This window comes from Clarias gariepinus, chromosome 4 (genome assembly GCF_024256425.1).
Source record: "Clarias gariepinus isolate MV-2021 ecotype Netherlands chromosome 4, CGAR_prim_01v2, whole genome shotgun sequence".
In the NCBI taxonomy this organism is placed as follows: domain Eukaryota; kingdom Metazoa; phylum Chordata; class Actinopteri; order Siluriformes; family Clariidae; genus Clarias; species Clarias gariepinus.
Window position 1 is genome coordinate 12,378,463 of NC_071103.1, and position 20,327 is coordinate 12,398,789.

General features: G+C 35.9%; 1 protein-coding gene across 1 annotated transcript in view; it reads left to right on the top strand.

Annotated features, from left to right (window-relative positions):
- Positions 1-4,081: 4,081 nt before the first annotated feature.
- LOC128520035 (carcinoembryonic antigen-related cell adhesion molecule 5-like) overlaps positions 4,082-20,327 on the top strand; it is a 33,360-nt gene continuing 17,114 nt past the window's right edge. The window contains exons 1-2 of the mRNA XM_053494042.1: positions 4,082-4,124; positions 9,330-9,647. Of these exons, the coding sequence (XP_053350017.1) occupies positions 4,082-4,124; positions 9,330-9,647 (361 nt within the window). The remainder of the gene's footprint in view (positions 4,125-9,329; positions 9,648-20,327) is intronic.

Below are 20,327 nucleotides of genomic sequence, written 5' to 3' on the forward strand. Positions count from 1 at the left end.
TGAAACTGTTTTTAGCTCTATTTTCATGCAGTTTATTAAATGTCTCAAGTTTGAGTACATAAAAATAAAATAATCAAAGGACAGTATAAGTTTCAGTGAATGTTAAAAATATTAAACAGAACACCTTATATACTAGCCACACTTGTATTTAGATTATTTAGAGAACTTTGAACATCTAATTTATTGCTTTTATTAGGCATCTTGTCTTTGATATTTTAGGGAAAAAAAAGTTTGTAATTCATTGTTTGACCCTATTTACCTTCAGCTGCTTAGCTATTGCATATAATTTGTTACCGCCTTATTTGTAAATTACTTTACATAATAGCATCTCCAACTAAGTATAAGTTAAAATACTGACTTTATAATTAATAAGATTAGTCTAGAGACACATTTTAACTTAGAAAGTGATGGTATTTTAAAGAAAATCATAGCAGCAAACTGAGCACCTATATTTATTTAACTGAACACTTTATATGAATCATGTGCAAGCCAAAACCTCACTCATGCAATTATATACTCTAATTAGACAATTGTGTGGCAACAGGAAACAGCTCATGAAGAAAAAACTAAGAAAAAACATCCAGTGAATGGCAGAAACATAAAGTGGTATTTTTGTATTATTGCTGTGTTCTTGCTTCTGGTTGGCGATCTCATCAAACACCCACCCACCCACAGACACACACACATATTATATATATATATATATATATATATATATATATATATATATATATATATATACAAAAACCATTCCCCTTACTATCTCTTAGATGATTAATGCCGTGTATTGTTACATTTATCATGAAAATGAAATATTATAATTCTACGTATGATCACCTGCGCACTATAAATAATGGCGAAAAGAAGAAGCTTTGTTTTTTTCATTAGACTTTGTGGCTTCACCTATGCTGGAGTGCAAAAGAGTAAAAAATAGATTTTTAAATGCCATTATAGTAATTTGGTGTACTATAATGGCATTTAAATATGTCATTTAAGTACTGAGTGTGTGTGTGTGTGTGTGTGTGTGTGAGAGAGAGAGAGAGAGAGAGAGAGACACTGGTGTATCGGTAAAAAACTACAATTCTATTAAATTTAATTATTTAATTACTAACATTTATATAGATTTTTATTGTACTCTTATAAAATATAGTTATTTTTTTTAATTGCATGTTTAAGTTTTGATGGCTCCAAGTTGATATAATTAAGCTTACCATTTGTTAATAAAACTGTTCTTTTGTATGTTATATTGTATGTTAGTTTTAAAAAACGTTCTTTAATTTTTTATAGATTACGTTTTACCATTATAATTTACCAGTTATACACTTTGAACATTTGTTTCTAAATATGATGTCAAAATCAGCTAATGATCCAATAAACATTGTTTTTTTTTTTTTTTTTTAAAGTGGAAGTTTCCTTTCACACTTTTGTTTGTAGAAATGTTTTCTATAAAATTTGCAACCATTTACATTTTGAGATCTACTGTATTTTTAACTTTAGATTTAAGTACTGTAATTTTCTATTTATTTATTTAATGCATTTAACCACTGCATTGCTGACTCCAAAATACTCTATCCCCTTAGTTCTTATTTTAATCAAGACAATAAATGCATCAACTTTTGCCAAAGACACACTGAATCCATGCCTTAACTTCTTTTTCTTTTAAACATTTAACAATACAATAATATAATATAATTATATTATAGGCCTAATATGATCTGTAGACAACTGAATGGTATTTTCCTTGAATAAATACTGAAGTCCACTCCTTTATGCTCCACTTATTCTGTTGGTGGGTATGTTTAAAAAATACTAAGGATAAAAAATAAAAATATGTTCATATCATTTATTTCAGTCAACACGAGGAGCCATTTTGGTAGTCAATCCAAATTAGTGTTATGACATCCAGCAAGTGACCTATTTTTCCCTTCCCTATACCTAAACTATCTCATAGCTACAGTGGGAGGACTTTGAAACATAGGAATTTTTTTATTGTTTTTTTTTTTTTTCTTTTGTATTGTACATAAAAAGTATGTGTCTTTCTATCTTCTGTGTTCTGCTTTGTCTCCTTCTTATTAGGACCCTTATATATACACACCAGGTGCCTGTTTGCCTGTTTAGAACTCTGTGTGGTAGCAGCCTGCGGATCTGCCTGTTCCAAACAGGGCAAAGTATTTTGCGGGTTCTGCCCCCCTCGTGAGACCCGCGTCGTTACAATGATGGCCAATTAATGTGTGTAAATGATTTCTTATGCTCTAAGAAATTAGCACAACTTGAACTTGATGATTTTTAGCATTGTCATCCTGTAATATGCCCTTGCCATAAGGGACGAAAAAAATCAATAGATGGTTTAACCTGGTCATTCAGAACATTTCAGGAGTCAGCTGCCTTTATTTTATTGCAACATGACATTGATGAGCCTAGACCTGACCAAGATAAATCAACTCCTGATACAACCCTCCGCAATTAACCTAGGCTTGTGACCAGCACCAGAAGTGCACTCGCTCATGCAACCCTCAATGGCTGATGTTGGTTCCTTGACTGGGTATTAACTTTGCTAGTCACAAGCCAACAAAGCAAACCAGTATAAAAACACTGCGTTGGATATATTAACGTCCCAAAAAATTAACTATGGCTTTAAAACCTCTTCTTGGGTTGATAAACATATACGTGTTAGTATCCTTAGTCTCCAGGCTCACCTTTAATTTTTCAATTGATTCGCAACTAATCACTACTTGTTGGTGGTGTTAACCCTGGAGAGGCTTTTGGTTTGTTTGGGAATGTCTGGTGAAATGTTTAATGAGAGACTGGATATGTGTGATGAGTGAGGTTTAGGAACATTATGTCTGAATGTAAAATGTTACAATCATAGTGTGGCGGGGGCGGGGTTTCGCTTGGGAACCATCATGCTTTGCGGGATGGGGCTGTTATGTGTTCACCCTGTTGGGAGAAGGTGTTCGGTTTAGTGGCTTCAGCCAGGGTATGTGTGATATGTGTGTTGTTGTTGTATGCTGCTGGTTCACCGGTGTGTAGTAAATAAAAATAATCCCAGCCATTTGCATTGGGCAGCAAAGAAAGCTCACTCGCCTCTCCACCATACTTTCCGGCGTAAAAACGCTACAATAGACACAGCTGCAGTGAGTTTTATCTGGAAAGTGTTTTCTGCCTGTGATGGCTATAACTTTGGGTCACTTTTTGACAACACTGGTGGCTTTTAAGAAGTTGATCTTCTGAGTAATGCCCACAGAGGTTTGTTCGGATTCAGCTGTAAGGAAGAGGTGAGTCAGATGTACAGCAGACAATGTAATTGCACACGAAACAGCTCGGGCAAGTGAAGAGTTTGCAGAGGCGAAAAAGGTTTAAAGGAGTGTACAGGGAAAGACTGAACTCTACTGGGGATAGTACATGATGAAAAAAAGTACCCCAGTTGAAATACTTTCCTTATTGGTCAAAACAAAAAAAAACTTATGATTTCATTAGAGATCAAATGATGAAAGAGGACTTTGGTAAAGGTTTTATTTTTTCAGTGTGGAACATTGTTCTTCATTGCTTTTTACTCTTTGCTGACATTGCATCTTCTCTTTACATTAATTGACTAATAAAATTATGTTGATCCCATATGTAATACATGTCTGATCAGTGACTGTAGTGCAATTTAGTGCAGAAGTATTGAAGAAGGGTGAAAAAGAAATTTACTTTGTTTTTATGACAACAAGAACAACAACAGAAAGCACAATAAAATAAAATAAATAAAATAAAAAAACACAATTACAAGAACCAAATGTGAGCCACCTGATCCGTTCTGGTAGACATTGTATAATCTCTATAAAGATAATTAAGCATTTTACATAATTACTCGTCACATGACTGTAAAGTCAACAACAACAACAACAACAACAACAAAAGCAGAACCTAAATGTGACACGTTTTTTTCCCTCCCTGAAGGCTGTTTTTGTCAACTTCTCCAGCCATTTGCGTTATAATTAACAAACACTATTCTGGTCCCATCAGGTAATTAATCAGCACAGATCTCTCTGTAGACACTCTTACTAAGAAGCAGTGGTGGAGTCCTGGATCTCTCCTGATGGATTTACACAGTGTATGCTGCACTCTGTTTTTAATGACAGGTAAATCTCTCTCTCTTTATAAGGTTCTAAAGCAGAACCTTAAAGCACTTGGTTACAAGCAAAAAAACATTTACAACCATTTATACTTTTAAGTTCTAGCATTATACGAGAAGGCAGTAACATCCGAAATTTGTTATGTATTTTTAAAAATAATCTACATTAAAGAAATTCAGCCAGTGGTTTGCTGTTCAAAATAATTAAGACAATTAAATCATTGACTTTTGCCAAATACCCACTTAAATTATGCTTTTAGTTACTTCAGCATTGGTGGAATAATTACTTAGGTGAGATGTGCTTTTTCCCTCTTTTTATCAAAAAGGGAAAACTAATGTACCCTCTCAGGTGTTTTGTGAAGGTGGTATAATAGGTTGGGGGAAGGTTTTTATCACTGGGCTTTGAAAAATACTAGTCAATCACTGACTAAATGTCACAGCCAAAGTAGATATTGTTGCTGGCCATGTGCATTCCTTTATGGTCACATATCTTCTAATCACTATTTACAGCACCATGCAGCACCATGTCATAAAGTAAACACTGGCTCAAACTGGACTTGCACTGTGTTCAGCCTTGCGGATGATTTTATTTATCTTGCCTGCATCCATGGCACTGATGCTGCTCCCCCAGCAGACCACAGCACTATAACAGGCACTAGCCTCAACAGACCAATAAAACATTTCCAGCATCCTGCTGCATACATTAAAGGATCTGAGTTTCCTCAGGAAATAAAGTCTGCTCAACCCCTTCTTATACACAGCGTCAGTGTTGGTCCTCCAGTCCAATCTGCTGTTCAAGTGAACACCCAAGTACTTGTAGTTGTGCACAACCCCAACCTCCTCACCCATGATAGTAACAGGTTTAATTACAGTTTCTAATTACACTTCCGAAAGTCCACTACCATTTCCTTGGTTTTTATAATGTTTAGGAGCAGATGGTTTCCGGTGCACCACTTCACAAAGCTGTCTAGAAGTCCTTTATACTTCAACTCTTGTCCATCCCTGATACATCCCACCAATAGAGTCATCAGAGAATTTCTGCAGGTGGCCGTTGCTTGTCATTTCATGAAAGATTAAACATAAGTGCTTCTAGACATACTAAGTTCATACAGTAATTTTTACAAGTTAGAAACCCCTATTTATTTTTGAACGTGTCATTAACGTGGCTCAGAAGAATGAGTAGTCTCAGAGTAATTCATAAATTTTCAATTAGGAACACATGCGCAAAGCATCGCAAAAACTCTGTAGGTTATGTACAGGAAACAGAAATGAGTAGTTACTAGTAACTAGTTACTCAAACTAGTAGTTACGACTCAGATTCGAAGACACATGAGAAGAACTGCTTGAGAAGAATTCTGTTTCTTGTGTAATGCACTGGATAGGGAGTCACGTGACAAAATGACGAATGATTCGGACTAGAAGATATGAAAGGTGAGCTGCTCATTCTGTTTATCATATGTTCTTAGCTGCATTGTAATTTTTCATTACTGGAACTAGACTCAAAATGTGTGTATGTAGATGTGTTGGGGTCCTGTTTATTGAAAATTTAACATAAAATTTTATTTTTGATCAAAAAAATGAAATAAAAAAATGAAATGAAATTTATTTTAATAAATAAGATAAAAAAAACAAGTCACTAAAATTATTCACACTTCCCATCACAACACTAGACTAGACAGTGAAGCAAGAACCCAGAAGAGTCCCCAATTCACACTAAACAAAAAGTGTCCATGCGTGAAATCCCTGATGTAACCGCATGAAATCACTACTCCCGAGGATCATTGTTGGTCTAGGACCGTGGTTCTCAAAGTGTGGGGCGCGACCCACTAGTGGGGAATACAGACATGACAGGTGGGGCGCAATGAACAGGAGGGAATTAGTGGAAAATAATAGGAAAGTACCTATTCTAATTCTTGCTTTTCTTTATTGACAATAAAGATCGGACACTCGAAACTAAACAATCACACGCAAAGAAATGGATCATTAATACAAGTAAATTATAATAACATCAGAGAAAAAGTGGAACCATAGTGCAACAATAACGGTTTAACGTTGGCATGTTAATTGCAGAGAACCAATATATAAGGAAACATTTGGTATTATATATGTAATTTCATTTATTCCAATGTGTATGCTGATGTTTCTGTATTTATGTTAAAAATTAATATTTTATCAGGCAGTACTAGTCTGGCATTTCTAGTTTCCAGTGTGGCAACAAAGTTGACAAAGTTTCTGATCCTTCAGGCGCTGAACAGAAGGGAAAATCAATATCTTTCTATGCTTTTTGTTGGTGTGCGGCATTTTGCGATGATCCCTAAATCATTTGTTGCCCCGTAGAGAATAATGGTGTTTATGCTTTTAAACATGTATAATTTAAAGCGGATGTAGCTTAAAGACAATGTAGAGAGGAAATATATGTGGGTATCTTATGTGCGGGTTTATTTACACAGCTATTGAATTCAAAGATGCGAATATCAAACTAACTGTACCGCGGACACAAACCGGGTCAGTAGTGTACTGTATGTAGTGAGCATAATAATGTCAATGGATACATTTGTTACATGGACCACAAAAAAGCAACCTTTGTGTGTTTTGTGTCTTAAACCGCTGGCAGCAGACAGCATGAGACCCAACAAATTAGGAAACACTTAGAGACAACACACCCCAGTCAAGTTAATAAGCGTGTTCGACTTCTTTGAAATAAAGCTCTAGATAAGTGACGATGTAAGCCTGTTATAACAATTGCATGTGCATTTTATCTGTTGGTGTTATTTGATCTTATTGGTTTAGAAATTGGTAGTTCGATAAATAGTAAACTTGGCCGATTTCAATATCATTTTGTTGGGGCTTGAAAATTCGCCCACCTCCTTAAGTGGGGAACAACAGAAAATGTTTGAGAACCACTGGTCTAGGACAACCCTGCTTTTTTCTGGCCTTCTGACACAGAGGCTATGGTGCGTGTCATTTGGACTGAGTGGGGGCTTGGCATGGAGACAGAACTGTGAACTTGGACATCTTCCTTTAACTCATACAGCAGTGCAAACAAAATCATCAAGTCTAAACGGCAGAACAAACACAATGTCCTTGTATTTGAACTGCAAAGCAAAAACAGACCTTAAACTAGAACGGTAAAGCAAATAAAATGTCCTCGAACCTGGGCGATGAAGCAAATATGAAGTACTTGAACCTGGGCAGCAGAGTGAGAACAGCGTCCTTAAACCCGGGAGGCGGAGGAAGCATGTTTCCACAACCAGGCATTGGACACAGTGCATTGCTCTTCAACCCTTCCAGCAGAAACAACAGCATATCCCCAGTGGCATACTGTAGAACACTGCAAAGCCTTGCAGCGAGGGTGCAGTATTTTGCTGTGAGGGCCAGGCATGACGAAGGGCGTGGCACAGGTGGGACAGGGCTTTAGGAAAGTACCTTGCGGTTTTCCCCACCTGTCAGGAACCACACTGCTCTCCAAGCTACGAGGATATTCAGGGTCATAATCGCATTTAGAGCAAACAGGGCCTTTAACAGGGCTAACAGAGACCCCAAGAAATAATCTATGGTAGCAAGGCACCATCCAGGGATTATCCTTGTTATTTTAATGCACACTTGCCCCAGACCAGAAACTGCCGAAATTTCTGCTTTTATAGAGATCTGCACACCTGCAGATAATCAGTTAATAAAGGGCTAATGATAGCAGCATCTGGCTTTAACTTACCCTCCTAAATCCTGTGGAAGTAAGGAGAGGGTATTTAGTGTTGCCTACATGCTGTTTTTTTTTTTATTTTCTTTTTGGCTCTATTTTAATAATAACGGCACAGTAAAAAAGTTATAAATCAGATGATTCTTATTATGTTTTTACACAAAAACAACACATAATTAAAGAGGGAGCACAAACATTTGAACATGACTTTATATATAATTTTGGATTTAAGGTGAAAAGTGCTATGATTATGATGGTAATGATTGTTAATTATTGTAATTATTAATCAGTTTAATAGTTTTGTCAGAATAGTAATTTCTGAATAGTTTAAATAATTAATTACTTGCCCTTTATTATTGTTAACATTTGTTGATGTAAAAAATATATATATTTTGTGATGTCTGCTCTTATACTGTATGAAAAATAATATAGTGAGTAACTTTAGCTAACCTCTCTTCAGCATGAAAGAAAAATTAAACAGCAAATGCAGTACAGCGCACAAAGTCTCTCTACCTGCAGCCTTAGAGGGTCTTAATCTGAAACTTACGTTTTTTTGGAAACTTTAATTTAGTTTTGTTTCTTTACTCTCTCTTTTTCTGTATTATTAGAGCCTGAGCACTATAGGGTGCGCAGGACCCTCTTGTTTTCCTGGGGATTATTATTATATACATATTTTTTCCATACTTTCGGGCTTTTTGGGGGGCTTAACATGCTAAAAAAATCATGAAAATTGGCAAACAGGTTGGAATCTGCTGCCATTAGGATGCCTGGGGGTATGCTCGTGGCCTTCAGGGGCCCTCACAAGAGATTTTGCTGCATAGCTCATACACACTTTCACATAGGCACATAAAACATATTTAGAGCTCATTCACGCTGCATGTCCTGGGCTAAACTTACCAGGAGGCCGGTTATTTTGGGCCGTTCGCAAAAACGCACCCGATGGATTTTGATATACTCGTCAAAGAGAATTTATATGATCGCAACCAAACTGGGCAGATGTGATTTAAAGACATTGAGGATGTAAAATTGCAGAGGAATTTTTGATATCTCAAATAGGTCAGCCATGACGATGCCTTAAACCTATGCTAAAAAGTGATTAATAACTTTATGTGTATCTCTCTCTCTCTCTCTCTCTCTCTCTCACACTCACACACACACACACACACACACACACACACACACACACATCTCTCTCTCTCTCTCACACACAAACACACATACACACACACTTGACATGACAAATATTTAGGGCCCAAGCTGACATCAGCCCTATATAGTGTGTGACATGTGCAAGTTGTGCGGTGCACCCAGGCAGCAATGTTTTTTTTGTAGGTCTTAACACGCTCAAACAAAATAGAGGTTGTGCGGTGAACCCGGGTGGCGATGGCGCAGGGTGCTTGGGCCCGCTCATTGTTGCTTGCAACTATATTGTTGTTGTTGCATTATATATGTGTGCATGTGGTTACAGAAATGTTGTTTTGTTTTTGTGCTTTGCATATTTATTTCTTTACACAGGAGTATGTTTTGGCCAAGAGCTGTTATTACCTAAGAGAATAAGTAAAACAGTTGGGGAGAATGTGGTGATTACCCCAATCTATATTCCTAATACCACACTTCAGTATATCAGATGGAAGTTTAATACCAGCACCATTCTTGTTGGACCTCCTGGTGGAATTACTATACAGCCACCATACACTGACAGAGTTCATCTGGACACTAGCACTTTAGCTCTGGAGCTCAGGATGCTGACTGAAAGTGATACTGGACCATATACTCTAACTGTAGATACTGCTACAAACATTTTCACAAATGTGACCTCGCTGCAGGTGTTTGGTGAGTAAACAAAACATTTAATTTTAACCACTGTGGGAAGAATGTTTTCCTTATTTTGTGAATACAAGAAAAACCTTTACTGTACAGTAGAAGTGATTGCTTTATGACTTCTCTAATAATGCAACCATAGCTACCTGTGTAGCTGCATGTTGAATTGACATGGATAGTAAAACAATTTATTACCAGAAACAATGTAGTGCAGTTAAATAGGGAGGATGAAGAGATTTGAGAGTCGGCTTTAGACTGTTTGATAATTGCCCATGTTTCTGTAGCCATCCTGATATAGATGAAATGATATTTTGAACCATCTTAATTTAAATATTGTTTAAAAGTCTGTTTATAAGAACATATTTAAAACAGATGTATCCTGGTCATTGTTGAATGTAAAATTAAATGATTTGGTGTTATAGTAAATTATAAACTTTAGTGTTTAGAGCAGTTTGGTTATTCCCTGGTTTTCCAAGTATTTCTTTTTGTTTCAAAAGTCACAGTGGATTAATACGTGTACAGTTGTTCTTCAAAGTTCTTTAACATAATTCATATGTTAAAGCTTTTATGTGATTATTATTTAAAATATGAAGAGCTAATATTGGTGGCACAGTGATTACTTTGATTATAGGTCATTACTGTTGAAGTCTTGTGTACTGTATCTGAACCATTTTCTTACTTTTAAATCTTCAATTCCTGCTTTAAATGTTATTATTATACCAAGTAACACTGAACTGGTCGAGTTCAAACAGCACTGTGAGTCTTGTCTGCTCTGCGTCTGGCTTTTTCATTTATTTGACGGAATCGCAGCTCTGCGGTAACAGCAGGGGAGCGAGTTCAGCTAACAAACAGCAACAAAAATCTGACCATTACCAGTGTGATCAGAGGTGACACAGGTCCATACCAATGTGAAGCATCCAACAGTTTTAGCAATGCAATGAGTCCTTTATTGAACCTCACCATTTACTGTGAGTTATCTACCATCATGTGACTTGTTGACCATCATAAAATTGACCTCACAAATCTGCATGATATATTAACTGGTCTCCACAAAACCAATATGGCTCCACAACTGACTAAATATGGACTATTCCATTACAGATGGTCCTGACAATTTCAGTTGTAGCAGCTCCAGTGGGACCTTCCTACAGCTCTGGGTCAAACCTCATATTGACCTGTTCAGCTGATTCCAGTCCTGCTGCTAAGTTTTAGTGGGCTGTGAATGGAGCACATCTTGGTGAAATGGGCCAAAAGCTCAGCCTGAGCAACATTCAGAGCAATCATAGTGGCAATTATACCTGCATGGCAAATTAACAAAGAGAGGAATGTATCTCAGCTATTGTGATCTCCTCTTTTTCAGACTTTGGTTTCTGAAAAGAACTATGAAAAACCTGATGAGCCTATATAGGGGTGGTCATATATACGGGCCCAAAAAATTTTATACACATATATACTTTATATGCCTTTCTTCTGATGGTCACATGATAACATCAACCATCATGCGACTACTAACATATTTAGAGGAAACATAATACAGTGGTACCTCAGGATACAAAAGCCCTGCCTTGCGAATTTTCACCTTAAGAACATTTTGCAAAAAAGTTTCATTTTTTAAGCAGCTGGTGCCAAAAGAAATCATAAATTAGGCTTAAGTGAGGTTTACTGTCTATTTATTTCATATTTTACTTCATTCTTTTACTTTATCATTTTACTACTAAATGTTTTAATTGTTTTTACAGTATATGTAAACTAGAATTATAGCGCTAAAATTTGGAAAAAAAATTGATTGGCTGGAACATATTATTTGCATATACAAAATTTCCTGTGCAAACATACGTTTCGCATAATGCTAATGAAGGACTGAAGCATTAACTCCCCCATAAATAGTAAACCCAGCATTGTCAATAGACACATACAGCCAACAAAACTGCCATTAATTTGACTGCTATCACAACCAAGAGGACACTTTACTGTGTTTTAGGGTGAAGTGCATTTTTTAATAGTAAACAAGACTCATCTTGACAGATGGAGCATTTCATTCACTCTCTCTTTTGCTCGCTTGTTCACTATCTTTCAAAAATAGATTTGCGAGCATTGGGGAGCTGATATTAATTTGCAAGTCTGTATTAGCAATATTAGAAATCAAATAAACAAAAATAACCCTTGCATGTTCATGACATGACATTCAGTTTACAGTTCACCAAAGAAATTTGCCCATTTAGTGAACGGATCTCATTAAGCACACTCATGCACACAACATCTGTTAATTACTTTGATTTGTTACCCATAAACTTAATAATATTTCTTATTAACAATAGGCAGGAGGTCTCTTTGATGTGAGGTATGGTGCTTAATAGAGGTTCTTTAAGTCAAATACAGTATAATGAGTTGTAAATGTTTAAACATTTGTAAGGTTTTGTTTTCAAATCCCAGTATACTGCCAATGCCCTTAACCCTTAGCTGCTCAATTGTATAAATGTGGCAAAATGTTCTCATGTTCTCTCACTTCTGTTAGTCAGGTTAAATAAGGACATTCTGTATGTCAGATTCCGATTAATGCTAATATTTGACTCTTATATCAAGATGTCTTGTAGACTTTCATGTCTTGTAGACTACAAATGTAGACTTTCTCTAAATTTGTTCTGTTCTTCAGTAGTATTAGACCTTATTAATTTGACAGTTTATAAACAGGCCCTGATAAAGATTATGAATTCAGACCTTCAAATGTTTGTTCTGTAATAGGTGAACACTATTTACTCTGATATGATGATTTCTTTGTGTTCTTATAAAAGGAAGGCATACTGATGGAGGTGGAGATTCTCTTTCTGGAGAAGCTATAGCTAGAATTGTTATTGTACTTTTATTAGGTGTTGCTGGTATTACTGGTTTGATTTTCTACTTTGTGAAAAACAAATGTAAGTACATTAGTCCATAACTTTAATAGCTAATTTTCTTTGTTCTCACAACATTATCACTATTTCTGAAGTGGGCCTGAGACAAAAAAGGGCCAACAATCATTTCAAATTAGGGCGAGATGTAGAAATATTGTTTAGTAATCTACATATGTTGTGGGATGGGCCATGTATAAATGAGTTGATCCAGCTCTGCTATTTACTGTAAGTCAGGAGCAGATGCAGTTTAAATTTATTGTTCTGGTATTTTGTTTTCCAGCATTTACCAGTTTAATTTACAGCTGAATAAAAATTATGAAGGAAAACTCCATAAATATATACAGTACAAATCCTCAACATCCACTTTATAAGGAACATCTATATACCTGCACCATCATTTATCTCTGCATAAAATCATCCAGATTTACAGTAGTCTAATGAGATTCAGTAAACCCTAAGGACTGCCATGTGCAAATATCCCAGGTGATTAGCAGTTTCTAAAAAATATATATTTTCAGATTTAGATAACTGTACATGTGTTCCTAACAAACTGGATGGTGAAATTATAGCATATAACCTAAATAATATCCATTCTGGTAACATTTTGCTGCAAGCTTCTACAGAAATAATTAATAAGCTGAATAAAATGCAAAGTATTATTTTCTAAACAAAATGTAAAACTTTTGTTACACAAAGTTTATTTTTTATTTTTTTTACTTTGCTAAAGTTGTATCACAAATTTATATAATCTTAAATACTCTTGCAGGCCAAAAATAACCTCTAGAGAAAATATGAAGAATGCAGGTATGTTTAAAGTATTTTAGTCATTTATACATGTGAATAGGCAAGGGGTAGCTCAGTGGTTAAGGCATTGGACTACGGTTCGGAAGATCCCAGGTTCAAACCCGACAACCACCAAGTTGCCCCTGTTGGGCCCTTGAGCAAGGCCCTTAACCCTCAACTGCTCAGATGTGTAATGAGATAAAACTGTAAGTCGCTCTGGATAAGAGCGTCTGCCAAATGCTTAAATGTAAATGTAAATGTAAATGTAAATAAACTTACTTGTACAAAACACAATACATTTCATAGAATATAGATTAAATCACCAAAGTAAAGTAATATGAGATTTATATATGGACCTATTTTGGAGAACATAATATTTATTGTGACAAAAAAAGGATTCCTATTATTATTGGCCAATGGTTCCTAAAAACATTCTAATATTCTATTGTATAATGATAATAATGCTTTAGATGTTTTTCCCCGCAGCAATACCAAAGAAACGTCAGCGTGTAAGTTACTGTCTTAAATTTCCAGTCTTGTGCTCCATACACCATGCAGTGCAGTTGTAAGACAAGAGTTTCTATGAGACTCTTATAAGTACTTGGAAATCAAATTATGACAAAGGCTCTTCCTGTAGAGACTCCACTGTACTGTAGATAGATATCTTCCCGAAAGCCACTAAGGACTTTGACCTCATACACCACATAGGCAGAGCCATTTCACACTCTGGTAGCTATGGACACAGTGATCACTTTTATTAAATTATATAGGAAAAAAGCTAAAGAATGTTTTAGCAGATACAAACTGGGCAGGAGTTAATCACTCTTCTTTAAATAAACTCTAACACTTCTGTGTGTTTATGATTACCTAGCAACTGCGCTGAAGCAATCAGATAATATTAACTGTAACCTTTTCATGTATAAATTTCTTTATTTTCTAGTGCTACACATTACTACAGTATAAATAAGACAACAAATAAAGAGAGAACAAAATAGTCTGCCACATTTCTAGTTGCAGTGTAATCTGTGAATATTTCATTATGCATAATTGCATTATTTGTTGTTCTTACTGTACCTGTCATGTCATTAGAACAGACTACTAATTTTGATAGATTTGGGGATTGCAGCTTTTTGTTAGTTGTTTAATTTATAATCTAATTTCTAGTTTTATTAAAGTTTAGTAGGACTGCAACCTGCAGCTGATGACACTTCATCTTTTTCAGACAGCAACATCTAATCCTGCAGCTCAAATCATTTATTCTGATGTGAGGAACATATAGAATGATGCTACAGCATTAAAATGTGGACCACAATGACCAAGTCTGCCAATCCCTGCTTAAAAAAGGGGGGACTGTGAATTTGATCAACCAGTGGAAGAAAAGAATCTTGAAATCTTTAATATTATCCAAATATTTTTATTTGCAGATTCTGCTTGATTGTGTATCTATTGTTGTCTTATTTCAATGCAACCTTCAGTGTTGAGTCTGAATTTAGTTCCTATATGTTTTTGCTTCATAGTAGGTGCAAAAGTATTAAAATGTAGTTTCCTTAAAAGCAATGTTATATACTGTACATTTAATTAGAAAAATTATGAAGGAAAATTCTATAAATATATACAGCACAAATCCTTAACATCCACTTTATAAGGAACATCTATACACCTGCACCATCATTTATCTCTGCATAAAATCATCCAGATTTACAGTAGTCTAATGAGATTCAGTAAACTCTAAGGACTGCCATGTGCAAATATCTCAGGTAATTAGCAGTTTCTAAAAATATATATATATTTTCAGATTTAGATAACTGTACATGTGTTCCTAACAAACTGGATGGTGAAATTATAGCATATAACCTAAATAATATCCATTCTGGTAACATTTTGCTGCAAGCTTCTACAGAAATAATTAATAAGCTATTGGACAGGAACCGAAAGGGCTTGTGTGGCATCTGTTAAAGAAAAACTGTTCATTTGTTCCTGTTAGTTCCTGCATTGTTACCTATGACTTGTATGAATAATACTGTAAAATTGTTACCTATAAAGTTTATTCTGGAGTGACCAAAATTGATTAAATGCACATGTAATAGCTGTAAAGGTTTGTTTCTTCTTACTGCAAACATATGTTATAAATGAATAGTTACGGGCTGCCCGGCACATCAGGCAACATATATACCTGTACATCCACCATTTCTGTGGGAATTATTTACAGGATTGGGTTTCCAGCAACTCCTGATTGTATCTGAGCACTTGTGGGGTGAAGGACCTTTCTCAAAGGTCCAACAGTGGCCCGAAACCTTAACCACTGAGCCACCCTTGCCCTATGTTATTAATAATGATGCATTTTTGATTATATAACAATATAATAAACATTGTCACTCCAGACAAAAAAAATTACAAACCTTTTTTCTCTTAAATATCAAAGACCAAATGGCTAATAATAGCAACACCTCAGATGATCAAAGTTTTTAATTAAATTATCTAGATGGGGGGGGCTGGGGGGGGGGTATATGGAAAATATTTTTAAGCTTCACTGAAACTTCTACTCTGCTCAAAATTAAGACATTTAACAAACTCATGAAACAGAACTAAGACTTTTAGGAACCAGGTTTCTGGTCTGCATTTTCTGTCCACTGTTACAATATATCCCCATCTCTTCATGTTGCATTACAGCAATAAATTAGCTCTTAGAGAAGTTTTTCATACTTACAGTGAGACTTGCATTATCACTGCAACCTTGTCCAAAAGTACATGGGAAAAGACTGTCTGAGGACAAAGTCTTGCTAAAACTTGTTAAAAAGCTACATTGGCTAAAATAATAGGACATTACATTATGCAAAATTTTAAATCACTTTCTAAGTTATGTGTCTCTAGACTAATCTTTTTAATTAAAATTTTAGCATTTTAAAATTCTTCTAGACTTAGCTGTCGAGGCTATTATCCTAAGTAATTTCCAAGTGAGTTGGTAACATAAATTATATAGCTGTTTATATATAATCAGTGATTCTCTAACTGTAGTGACTATAGTGCTATATTCAGTGTTGGGGGTCATTACTTTTTAAAGTAACTAATTATGTTACAAAATTACTGTCTTCAAAAATAATCAGTTATATTACAGCATTTCATTTCTGATAAAAGTAACTAGTTATAGTACTTTTCAATTGCAGAAAATGAAACTCCTTTGTGATTCCTCATGGATGATGAACTTTTAGTCAAGACCTTTTATAATTACTCTACCATCATCACTTAGCGAAGTTTGGCCCATAATCTGTTAACTACTAATACCCCTATCTCACCTACACGGTTTCGCGCGGTGGCCGTAAGTACAGTTCATTATAATTTACTGTAAGTTTTTTTTTTCATCTTTCCGCGCGTCAGTCCTCGCATACTCAAACCGCATAAGTGAGATAGGGGTATAACAGCAGGAATAACTGAGAGGGGGCGGGTTATCAGGGGCGGGGCTTGTAGGACAACTTTCACACAAACACAATGACGGATTGCCAATGACTGCTGTCTGGCTCACGGATTACATAAATTGTCTGAATAACGAATTACATGTGAAAAAATAACTAAATAACTGAGTACTTAAATGGCGGACCTAATACATTAGATTACTTGTTACATCAAAAAAGTAATCCAAGTACTCTAATGCGTTAGGTCCTACTCAAAATTATATAAAATAGCTTATTGCTCCCATAAAAGGCAGAATGCTCTTTATATAATATAAACTAAGATATCAGATAAATTTAATAATCAGATGAACATACCTTATCTTTAGAGACTAATGGCAAATAAGGTCAGACACCTGATAATAAGCATGACCTCCTTTTGCAGTTGTATATGTAATTATGAGCCTGACAGGGCCAAACTGACCCGAAGTAGACATGCAAATTGAGCAAACCTGATGTGATGGACTGCACTGTGCTATAGGCATTGCATGCAAACTTTCCACAGGGAAGATTTATTTCTCAGGGACCAAGGATCCGCTGGACCCATCTGATATTGAACATACACTTGTATTACTCTGAATTTGGGAGCAGGCAATATTGGGCATGTCTCCAAAAATGTCACAGGAGAGCATAACCAAAGAACATTGGAGCCACCTAATGATTATAAGCATGCCCACATGACGAATTAAAAGGTGTATTGTATATCATAACTGCTTATATACACATCCATCCATCCATCCATCCATCGAGGCACCTCTGTAGTCCAACTAGGGACTGTGGAGGCCAATAGTGACAATTGTATTTACTCCCATTTGTACAACTGTGGTAGGACCTCTGGTCAACATTCACATGCGCATTCACACACTACTGCCAATTTGGAAATGCCAGTTAGCCTAATCTGCATGTCTTTGGACTTGTGAGAAAAACAGACAACATGGAAACCCACCAACTACAGGGAGAACATGCAAGCTCCATGTACACAGACCAGATGTGGAAATTTAACCTGCAGGACCTGGAAGTGCAAGGTGACACTACCGCTCAAAATTTTGGCATCACTTGCAAATTTCTTTGTTTTTGTTTAGTGATTTATTTTCTTTATTCTATAACTATATTGTGGATTTCAAAACTATGAAAAACACATATGAAATTAGGTAATTATGTACTGTAACAACAACAGTCAGCTGTTATTTTAAGACATGGAGGTCAGCCTTTCTGGAATAGTTCTTGCAAGAACAGTATTCTCAAGTGCATTGGCAAAACCCATAAAGCACCATGACGAAACTCGCTTTCATGAAGACCTTCTCTTCCATCGCAGGGCGCGCGCACACACACACACACACTACAGGAAATTTGGAAACACCAATTAACCTAACCTGTAGGTCTTTGGACTGTGGGAAGAGTACCTGGAGGAAACCCACCAAGCATGGGGAGGACAAGCAAACTCCATGCACACAGAGACGGTGTAAGGTTTTATAATATTGTAAGAATCTAATAAGTAGATTCTTGTGTCCTGAGAACAGACCCCTCACTGTGCTTTTTTATGCCTTCTGTGGTAACACATTCTATATCCTGTACCCAGACAAATATACATCCAAATGGCTCTTGTCTGCTAGAACCCTTTTGTTTAATCAGGAGAAGGTAAATGTATTTCCTTTCTCCTGTCTGTCTCCGGGTCCCTTTATGACTGACATGTTAATGACTGGTTCTCTTGATGTTCGGGACGTAGCACCGTTTAAATGTGCTCTCTTTGCTGAGAATAAACAGAGACCTTCAGACATCTTGGCTGCGTGTATGTGTTTGTTTGTCTTTCCCGGTCGATCGGGCAAACAAATTTGTGCAAAAATTAAACCTAACAATGGTTCTTATAGTTTATGTACCTGATGTTGTTACAGTATGTTGTGGTCAGTGATAGTTTGGCATTCGTGTTTTATGTGGAAGCAAGTGGAATTCAGTAGGGGGGAGTGTAACAGGGTCGAAAAAGGTCCTAGGTCATAAATATTCATGCCAAGCAAGAGAGTGGTTGTAATGGGTGAGTGCTTTTAAAAAAATATTTTTTTGTCCTCTTTTTATATTTTGATGATACTGTATATATTGTTTTTCTTCTTTTTTGTTGAAGAATTATATTGTAATAGTCATTGTGCACCTGCCATTGTAGGACATCTTGTAAGAACGTTGTAAAATTGACCACTACATTTAAATGTCTTTTATCAGGTACATGTTCTATTATAGATTGTCAGGGGCGATTTTAGCCCATTTTTGGGGGTGCTTCAGCACCCCCAAAATGAATAAAAGCACCCCCAAAGATTTCTAAAGATTTGTAACTTATTTGACAGTTCATGCTGTTTATGTGAGACATTATTAAAATATTAAAAATCATTCAGATGTAATATTTTAATAACTAGTATAGATCACCCCCCAGCCCCCAAAAATGGTTCGTTCCAGCTTCACTCTGCGCTACTCTGATTGGCTCCAGCGCTCCTGTCAGAGCAAAGGCGGCTGAGACGCATCGGAGCAGTGTTGTGAGTACTTGGCTTAAAACAGGACATGTTAGCTGCATTTAACCTTCAGTAACTCTTTCTTTATATAGTTAGGTAGTAGGAGTCAGACCATGTCTCTTATTAGCTGAAAAACATCACGCTCACAGGTAAACTGCAGTGTTGAAAACACGTTTTCTGACGATGTTTGCTACCCTACAATCCGCCCTACTCTGAAGGAAAATCAGCAACATTTTGACCGTCCTGTTGCTCCCAATCTAAAAACTAAAAATTTCCAACCGTTTTTCCAGTCCACTTTGAAGTGGAACGAAAGAAGCTGGTTATTTTTTTATGTTCCGAATATTAAACCTAAGGTAGCTACTTGGATGCCTATTAACTTTATAACTTTTGGTGTGTGTGTGTATTTTGCACAGGTTCATAATGGATATAAGGAAATTTTTCCTAAAAAATGACGGACATTCAGGTAAAAGTAGATCATGATCTGTCAATCAAGAATAATGTTGGATCAGTGTTTCAATAGTCATATATTTTATTAAATGTACATATGGTTTGATTATTTGCCTTTTGATTGAAAGGACACTGAGAGAAGAGTTTTTTATTAGTGATGTTAATAGTATTTTTATATTAATGTAAATCTTTATCTAATTGAATACAATCTATTTGTGTATGATTGTCAGTTGAAAGAGGGAAAGAGGAAAGAGCAGACCATGAGGAGAAAGTACAAAGTCAGGAAGAACCAGGTAAGAAAACAAACAGGGAATAGTCAGTGACAGGCAAAACAGAAACTGTTAAACTGACAGAAAAAGATCCTAATTTTACTCATACAATCTGGAAGTTGTGTTCTCTCTATATTATAGCTCCTATACAGAATCTGCAAAACAAACTGTGTTAAAGCAGTTTTTGCCCCTCTTTAACAATATTCCAACATAACATTATTATCATTAACTGGGCAGAATAAAATTAATGATATATTTTTATGTGGTTCAGCCACAAATCTACAAAACCTCAGCCAATAGTAGGTAGGTCAACTTTTGGACCGTCTAGTCTGTATGACTGCCCCCCACATTTACGTACTAT